Below are 9,370 nucleotides of genomic sequence, written 5' to 3' on the forward strand. Positions count from 1 at the left end.
GAGAGAGAGAGAGAGAGAGAGAGAGAGAGGAGAGAGAGAGAGAGAGAGGTGAGAGAGAGAGAGAGGGGAGAGAGAGAGAGAGAGAGAGAGGAGAGAGAGAGAGGAGAGAGAGAGAGGTGAGAGAGAGAGAGAGGAGAGAGAGAGAGAGGAGAGAGAGAGAGGAGAGAGAGAGAGATGGGGGAGGGCACATGCCATAGCATATGCAGAAGTCAGAGAACAACTCTGTGCAGCTGGTTCTCCCCTTCCACCTCTACATGGGTTCCAGAGATTGAACTCTGGTCGTCAGACTTGCATAGCAAGCTCCACCACCCACTGAGGCATCTCATCAGCCCTCATTTGCTTTTGGTGAGCAGATGTCGAGTATCTTTTCATGTATGTATTTGCAATCTCTCTCATCTTCTTGGAAAATTATCTGCTTAAACCTTTTGTCCATTTTTATTGGATTGTGTTTTCTTATGTTTTGAAAATCCTTTGAATATTTTGAATATAAGTGCTTTTTGGATATGAGATTTCCAGATGTTTTCTTCCAGCTTACATTTATTTTATCATTTTCTTAATAACTTATGGCAGTATAGTCTTTTTTATTTATCTTATATATATATATATATATGGGTATCTTGCCTGCATGTATGTCAGTGTACCATGTGATTGCAGTGCACAAGCAGACCAGAAAAGGGCAATGGGTCCCCCGAAACTGGAGTTACAGACAGTTGTGAGTCACCATGTGGGTGCTGGGAACTGAAGCCAGGTCCTCTGGAAGAGCAGCAGGTACCCTTAACTGCTGAGACTTCTCTCCAGTCCCAGTCATATGTTCTTGATGAACAATGTGAATTCTTGTTTTGAATGCAGTATGCCCAATTTAGGATGGTGGAGCAAGAAATATAAAATACACACACACACACACACACACACTATATATATATATATATATTTATATATGAATGTATATATATATTCATTCCCATGTGTTCAGTCTCCTTGATGTCTTTTATTTAAATTTGTTTTCAGTACTTCTGTTTCATATCAAATACTTGTCAAATAAATATTGTATGGTAACCCTACTTCTAGTTAATTAGAATAAAGAATGTGACAGAAATCCTATGCTCAACCCCCAAGTTTGCGGGATTCAGTATTCACTACCCACAGTGGAATAGGTTCTTATAGATACCACAGTCCACCCTTTGAATCTCCCAAAATGTAACCCAGAGCTCTGTGAGATAGGTGTTGTTGTTGTTCGGTGATCGTGGAAGATGGGGCAAAGGGTAAAAAGGTAGGAAATGCGGACTAAATCTGTTCTCAGCTGATGAGGTACAGCCAGGTTGGGAAGCGTACTGTACCATTGTGGAGCCCACTCGCCAATTGGTGTGCCCTGCTTTTCTAGCTACTAGTGGCTTCTGACAGGTTACATCAGTATTACAAAGAAACATTGTTTCTTTGGGCAATGCCCTAGATTGAGATTTTTTTAAAATATAATGTAGACATGACATAATCCCCACTCTAAAGCAAAGATGGCCGTTGCTCTTCACTTAACTGACGTAGTCTTTCCGAGGACGGCTGCCTGAGATAAGAGTGTGCTGCTGTGTTCTGGATGGCGCGCGCTGAGCACTCAGACACTAATCATTGTTGGCATCTACTTCCTTTTCAAGCTTCCTGAAAAGCTACTCTTTTCTCAAGGCTGTAACTGGATCCAGCAGTACAGTTTTGGACCTGAGAAGTATACAGGTTCCAATGTGTTTGGAAAGTTACGGAAATGCGTGGAGTTACTGAAAACGCAGGTGAGTACGTAGGAAAAATTATAGGATAAATGACTGGAGATGAAAGCTTCCATCTCAAAGGCAAGTCAGGCTCCCTGTATGTGGGGCAGAGCCTATGAGGGAGGGAAAGGAAACTGAGCTCAGGAGGCTTCCCGCTGGCGGTGGTGACTTGCTTTCTCTTGCTAAGTCAGAGTTAGTGTTATATGTAATGACGGCTTGACCTTTTGTGGGGTAGAAGCTTCAGGGGCTGCACTGGAGACCAGACAAATGAAGGGACTTTGTACAAAGTCTAGACCTCAGAAATGCCCTTCTGCAAGCATTCTGCTCACACAGCTATAGCGTGGGTGCAAAATGGCTTTCCAAGTCACAGCTTTCTTGTCTATGAAGAACTGTGAATAGTTTATCCCCTGCATAGTTATTGTGAGGGTGTGAGTTGACCCTCCGAATTTTGCAGAGTGAGCTTAGGCAGCTTCTCGGGCTGTTCTTCACTGGCATAGTCTCCGGGTGACCCTATGACCCCAAGCACTTTTAGAGAACGGACGTGTTTGATGGTTTACCTAGTAGTGGTATGTTTTGAGAAAAGCGATTTTATTTTGTTTCTTATTATAAAAGTAAGGTGCTTGTGTGTTAGTCTGGTAGCCCAGGCTTCTCTTACACCATAAACTGGGGGCTGAAACAACCAATGATTATTTCTTGCAGTTATGAAGATTGAAAGTCTGAGGCCAGGAGGCTAGGAAGAAGTGACATTTGGTGACAGCCCTCTTTCTAATGTATAGAGACAGGTGGACAATGTTTTGTTCATGCTTATTTTGATTTGCCATCACATGGCAGAAGGAGAGCCAAAAATGGCTTAGTTTCCTCTTAAAGGCACACCAGTCCCAGTCATGAGGACTCTAACCCACAGAGGCTAATCACCACGTAAGGGTCTCATCTCCTAAGGCTATCTCCCTGGACTAAGACATTCAACACATGAGTTTGGAGAGGCAGGTGAACATTCAGCCCACTGCGGCATCCTTGTGGTTAAAAAAAGAATCAAATAGTCCCAAAAGACAGATGTGAAAATATAAAATTCTGCCTTCCTCTGCCACCCTCCTGCCCTCCTCTCTGGCTTATCTCAGTAGTACTCTACAAATTGTGCGGTGGCTTGTACATCCGTGTTTGCCCTTCTCAGCTCCCACTTCCCCCTGTGTCTGCAGTGGACCGAGTTTAGTGGGATGAGAGATTATCACAAGAGAGGGAGCATGTGCAACATCCTCTTCTCCGACGCCATCCTGGAGTATAAACTCTACGAGGCTGTGAAGTTCATCATGCTCTACCAGGTCACGGAAGTGTACGAGCAAATGAAGACGAACAAGATAATCCCCGGCCTTTTCCGACTCCTGTTTTCCAGGGAGTCCTCCTCGGACCCTTTGAGCTTCATGATGAATCACCTGAATCCCATGGGGGACACCTGTGGACTGGAGCAGGTGAGTGGGGCTCCCAGTGTGATCCACGGATGACTCAGGAATCCTCGTGGGCCTTTAGAGTTTCTGTTTAGCAGTAAGGAAACCACCTCCACAGAGGTGGCCGGCTGGGGTTATTGGCTTCACATGTGTGAAAGAAGAATCATGGGCCTCGTGGCTGGCTGGTGTGTGCTGTGAGTCCAGGGACCCCTTGGACCAGAGAGGGCTGGTTCATAGCGCCTCGTGACCACACAGACACTAACTGGGAAAAGGCCACTCAGAAAGCACGGTCATCATGAGGAAGCATTCGGTTCCCTGTCACAGACAAGAGTTAGTAGCAACTGTAAGGTCAGAGAAAGCCCCTCACCATGACTGAGGTCTTTTCTTCACTTGTTTTCTGTCTCAAAGAAGCGATGAGATGCATGGCATCTTCACTAAGACATCAAATTGGTTAGAAAGCAATGCAATTCTTAGTAACGAGTACCCTCCCTTCCCCTCCCCTTCTCTCCCTTCCCCTCCCTTTTCTCCTTTTCCTATTCACTTCCTTTCCACCTTCCCCTCCCCTCCCCTCCCCTCCCCTCCCCTCTCCTCTCCTCTCCTTTCCCTTCCTTTCCCCCTGTGAGGTAAGGTCTCATCTGTAGCCCAGGCTGGTCTGGAACTCGCTGTAGAGCCTAGACTGGCCTCCAGCTCAAGTCAGTCCTCCTGCCCCTCCCCCAAAGTGCTGGCGTTGAAGCTGTGAGCCACTACTTTGGCTTGAACTTTCTTTTCTCTTTCTGAATAGTTTCTCCTGATTTCCTCTCGCTGAGCATGGTCCTGCCCTCCTTCCACACTACAGGCATTTGTCCTTAAATCATGCCTACTTGCTCTAGGGGTAACTCTGTTACAAAGTGGGTCGTCTCATAAACCGCAGCCGGCCTCGTCTTGGTGGAAGTGTATAAACACAATCTGTGACCTCGCTCTCATCTTGTCCCCAGATTGACATGTTTATACTCGGGTATTCCCTCCAAGTAAAGATAAAAGTGTTCCGACTGTTCAAGTTTAACTCCAGAGACTTCACAGTCTACTACCCTGAGGACCCTGTGAGGGAGTGGCCAGAGATCGCGCTGCTGACCGAGAATGACCGCCAGTACCACATTCCCGTCTTTTAAGTCCCCGATGGACTGAACATTGGCTTTTCTCAGTGACAGCGGTCATACTTGCAAGAGAAATATTTCTGAAAAGCCCATGGTACCGTTTTAGCCAAGGAGGGCACTAAGACCTACGGGAAAACTGGGTGGGGAGAGCCACTGATTTCCTCCACCGCCACACACATTTGGGGTTTGGCATGTTGGAAGAGATCTGCTGGGTTCACACCGTGATGTGCCTTCAAGACATAGAGAGACTTCATGTGGACAAAAAGACAAGGGAAATGGCTGACCTCAGCCGCAGGAACTTTTCATCTCTGACCTTTGTGTTCTTTATCAAGAGGGATCTCTCTGGGGATTCGGGACGATCATAAATAAACATGTTTTATAAGCATTACCTTCCTGGGATTCTTTGTTGTTTACTAATTTTGTAGAACCACCTGATTAATGTTAAAACATTGTCTGTGCAAGAAAACCCACAGAACCAAGTAACCTGGCTTCATGCGAGCTCACAGAGACTGAGCCGACAACCAGGGAGCCTACATGGGACTGACCTAGGCACTCTGCATAAATGTTACAAATGTTTAACTTGGTCCTCTTATGGTGTAATGGTCTGTCCTGTCTCTTTAAGAGACATGTGCCACCCACCCACCCCTTGTCGGCCATCCACCTCCGAGGCAGGCAGACCTTCCTTCTGCTTCTGGCCTGAGTTCTTTCCCTTTCTGTCTCTCTCCCAAAGAGGTAGCTGCCATGGCTCCTCTCCCCAAAACTCTCTCTCTCTCTCTCTCTCTCTCTCTCTCTCTCTCTCTCTCTCTCTCTCTCTCTCTCTCTCTCTATCTGCTCTTACCCTTCTCCCCTTTCCCCTCCAACCTCACTCTGCATGGCATGGTGTGCCTGTGCGTCTCTGTCTCTCACCTGCCATGTGGTCTTAGGATCTGCTGCCTGCTGCCACTAGGGGACCTTCAGTACGGTCTCATGGCCCACTGCCGCCACTCAGGGACCTGCAGCATTTCTGCCGCTGCGCCCCTCGGGGGAACAGCAGCATTTTACTCAAATATATGGGACTCCTAACAGTGGGAGCAGGGGCTATCTCTGGTTCTGTGGCTTGCTTTTGGGACCCTTTTCTCCCACTGGGTTGCCTCATCCAGTCTTAATAGAAGAGGAGGTGTCTCCTGCAACTTGATATACCATGGCTGCCTGACATCCATGGGAGGCCTGCCCCCATCTGGAGAGGAAGAGGGAAAGGGAGGTAGGACTGAGATGAGAGGAGGGAGGGGAAGCTTTGGTGGGGATATAAAAGCAAAATATTGAACTAAAATACTGTGTGCATTTATGTACATGTATGTTTACATATACACACACAAATAAATGTATATACACAAACAGCCACTTGTTTGTAATATTGTACAGTTTCTTTATATCTTTGCCTTTTGTGGGGAGACTGTTGAGCCTGGCCAGCTTATGTCATGTATTTAAATAAAAGAAGATAAATTCTATGGATTCGGACAACTGTATGATAATTTTGAACTGTCATAAAAACATTAAGCTCTGTTTTATTTAGTCTTTACATTTCCATTTAATGAGTGGAATCTTGTGATTGAGTAACATCCCAGGTGCACGAGGGCTCAGTGTCATCCCAGAATCCCTGAAGACTTTGGTTCAATGGCAAAATCGAATTCAAGTGCAGGGAGGACTAATGGATCCGTACTCTGACCTTGCACCCTGACTCTCCAGGTGGCCTGGATGTGATTGGCAGGTGGAGAGGAGATGAGAGTTCCTGCTTCAGAGGACACTGTAAGCTATGAGTAGCTTTGAAGATAGAGGACGAGGCCACGGGCAATGCATGCTGGGATCTCTAGGAACTACAAAAAAGCAGAATCAGACCCTCCTCTCCAGCCCCAGAAGAGACATGGCCGTGCCAACACCTTGCTTTTGGCTTGCTGCTGTCAGTCAGACCTCCAGCCTCTAACCCTGTAGGATAATGGATCTGAATTAAGCCTATTTTTGTTGTGTTGCATGGGTGGGGGGCAGGGTCTCTTAATGTATCCCTGGGTGGCTTGGAACTCACAGAGATCTGTCTGCCTCTGCCTTCTGAGTGCTGGGATTAAACGTGTGTGCTACAATACCACACCTGCCTTAGTTAGGGTTTCTATTGCTGTGAAGAGACACCATGGCCATAGCAGCTCTTATAAAGGAAAACATTTAACTGAGGCTTTCTTACAGTTCAGAGGTTTAGTTCATTATCATCATGGCGGCACATGGTGGTATTCAGGCAGACACGGTGCTGGAGAAGGAGCTGAGAGTTCTCTATCTTGATCCGTAGGCAGCAAGAGAGTGTGTGCCATATTGGGTGTAGCTTGAGCATTTGAGATTTCAAAGCTTGTCCCTACAGTAGCACACTTCCTCCAACAAGGCCTCATCTACTCCAACAAGGCCACACTCCTAATAGTGCAACTCCCTATGGGCCAAGCATTCAAACACATGAGTCTATGGGAGTCCTTCCTATTCAAACCACCACATTTCCCTCCCTGGCTGCTGTTGTGGAATATTATTTTAAGATGTGTTACATTTATTTATGCTGGTGGGACATTTGTTTAATGATGCAAAGATGTGCTGCATTCTTTTTTATTTCTTTTTGCTGAATAGCATAACTTATTTGTTTATTTTTGGTTTTTCAAGACAAAGTTTCTCAGTAGCTTTGGAGCCTGTCCTGGACCTAGCTCTTGTAAACCAGGCTGGCCTTGAACTCACATTGATCCCCCCCCCCCCAAGCGCTGGAATTAAAGGTGTCCCGACTGTTTTGCATTCTTTTATATTGCATTTGTTTAGCTCTATGAAGCTGTGTTACTTTGCCTGTCTAAGACACCTGGTGGTCTAGTAAAGAGCTGACCAGTCCATAGCAAGACAGGAGAAATGAAGGATGAGGCTAGCAGGCAGAGGAAATAAATAGGAGAAAAAGAGGGAAGAGGAAGTAAGAGAGATCAAGGAATGAGAAAAGAAGAAGCCAGCCACAAAGCCAGCCATGGAGTAAGAGTGAAAGTAAGACATACAGAAGTAAGAAAAGGAAGAAGCCTTGAACTCAGATCTAACTGCCTCTGCCTCTGAAGGGCTGGAATTAAAGGCATGCACTACCACACCTGGTTCTGAGCTTTTCTTTAATTCTTTTCAAAAGTTGGATTTTGTCCTGAGGTCTCCATTTCCTTTATTCCTTTTTAAGAGGGGCTTCTCTTTCATCTCTTTATCTCTCAGAACACAGGATTTGGCTCCATTCCACTTCCCAGTGCCCTCTTTCTCCTTGAACTGTGCCTTTTGCATTTCTCAACTCAATTTGCTCCTTTTCTTTATAAATCTGTATAAGCGTGAGCACTAATAACCACATAACAAAGTCAATATTATACTATTTAGAAATTTCCTCTGCCAACTGAATTAATCCAAAACTCTTTGATTTAGCCTCTGGCAGATTTTTTTTTTCAGACAAGGGCTTTAAGCAGCCACATTCTTTACCAAAATATCACAAGAATAGTCTCTAGGCCACTTGTCTTCTGAAACCTCTTGAGTCAGATCCCCAGGTCCCCATGTTTCAAGTCACTCTCAGCATTACTGTCTTCCCTATTCCTTCTAGGATGACCCATTAAGCCCCATTTAAGGGGTTAAATGCTTTTCTAATCCAAACTTCCAAGTCCACATTTCTCCAAACAAAAGCATGGTCAGACCTATCACAGCAATACCCAAGTCCCTGGCACAGACTTCTGTCTTTAGGTATTATTGCTGTGAAGAGACACCACAATTGAAGCAACTCTTATAAAGGAAATATTTAATTGGGACTGGCTTATAGTTTCAGAGGTTTAGTTCAATATCATCATGGTAGGAAACATGGTGTCATTCACGCAGATGTGGTACTGGAGAAAGAGCTGAGAGTTCTACATCTTGATCTACAGGTAGCAGGAAGAGAACTGATTGAGACTTCAAAGCCCACCTCCACAGTGACACACTTCCCCAGCAAGGCCATACCTACTCCAACAAGGTCACAGCTCCTAATAGTGTCACTCCCTACGGGCTAAGCATTCAAACACATGAGTCTATGAGGGTCATACCTATTCAAACCATCTCAGAGGCAGATGATCATAAACACTAAGTTAGGTTTCTGAAGATTATCTTGTCCACTTCTCTACCTAACTACATAGATGGGATTGTGAAGGTCAGAGACATTACATAATTTCACACAATTTTCTTCTCTTTATGGAACTTTAATATACAATGTCTTTCTTCCTTTCTTAAGATTTTCTTTGTTGTGTGTGTGTGTGTGTGTGTGTGTGTGTATACATGCATACAAGGTGCCAGTGGCAACCAGAAAAGGGCATTAGATACTCTGGAACAAGTGTTATAGGCTCACAACAGTGAGCTGCTCATTTTAGGTGGTGGGAAATTATCTTAAGTTCTATGCAAGAGTAGTAAGCTCAGAGAACACATTTAACTGTTGAGGTATCTCACCATCTGCCTTATATACAATTTCTCATTTTGAAGTGGTAAATATTGCAGAATTACAAAGAGTATTAAATGGGGGTGGAATTAGCATACCTTTTAATTTTTGTGGCTAGGAATGATCATAGAGAATTATGTGTAGATAAGAATCTACAGTTTGGTTGCTAAAGTTCCTCATGGGTCCAAATTCTAGAGGATAAAAAATTAGATGTACAACTAGCAGTCTTCTTCATGTCCTGTAGAAACTAGTCCATCTCTTGGGAATTTGCATCAATCTAAACCATGCTCAAGAATCTCATTTTGACTCTAAAGGTTTCAGTTGAATCAACCTTGATCCTTGAGTAGATCCACGACACTTGTCTGGGCTTCTACTGTCACAGATGATTTCCTAAATAAAATAAATTGCCTGATGACTTTGTCAATAATTGAGTAATAAAAACACTTCATTGATCATAAGTGATATGAGTTATTTCATAAGTTATCTATTTTTTTTATCACATGTATGCAATAATTCACCAAGTTTTGGATGAGAAAACAATCCTAATAGAGGCAATGAGTCAGTTACATA

At 44.5% G+C, this 9,370-nt stretch overlaps 1 protein-coding gene across 1 annotated transcript in view; it reads left to right on the forward strand.

Moving 5' to 3' along the window:
* The window catches only part of Otulinl (OTU deubiquitinase with linear linkage specificity like), a 25,008-nt gene extending 20,291 nt beyond the window's left edge, over nucleotides 1-4,717 (forward strand). The window contains exons 5-7 of the mRNA XM_050144790.1: nucleotides 1,647-1,775; nucleotides 2,951-3,220; nucleotides 4,171-4,717. Of these exons, the coding sequence (XP_050000747.1) occupies nucleotides 1,647-1,775; nucleotides 2,951-3,220; nucleotides 4,171-4,344 (573 nt within the window). The 3' untranslated portion in view covers nucleotides 4,345-4,717. The remainder of the gene's footprint in view (nucleotides 1-1,646; nucleotides 1,776-2,950; nucleotides 3,221-4,170) is intronic.
* Nucleotides 4,718-9,370: the final 4,653 nt, after the last annotated feature.

This window comes from Alexandromys fortis, unplaced genomic scaffold (assembly GCF_014885135.2).
Source record: "Alexandromys fortis isolate MF-2015 unplaced genomic scaffold, M_Fortis_MF-2015_v1.1 scaffold_52, whole genome shotgun sequence".
In the NCBI taxonomy this organism is placed as follows: Eukaryota; Metazoa; Chordata; class Mammalia; order Rodentia; family Cricetidae; genus Alexandromys; species Alexandromys fortis.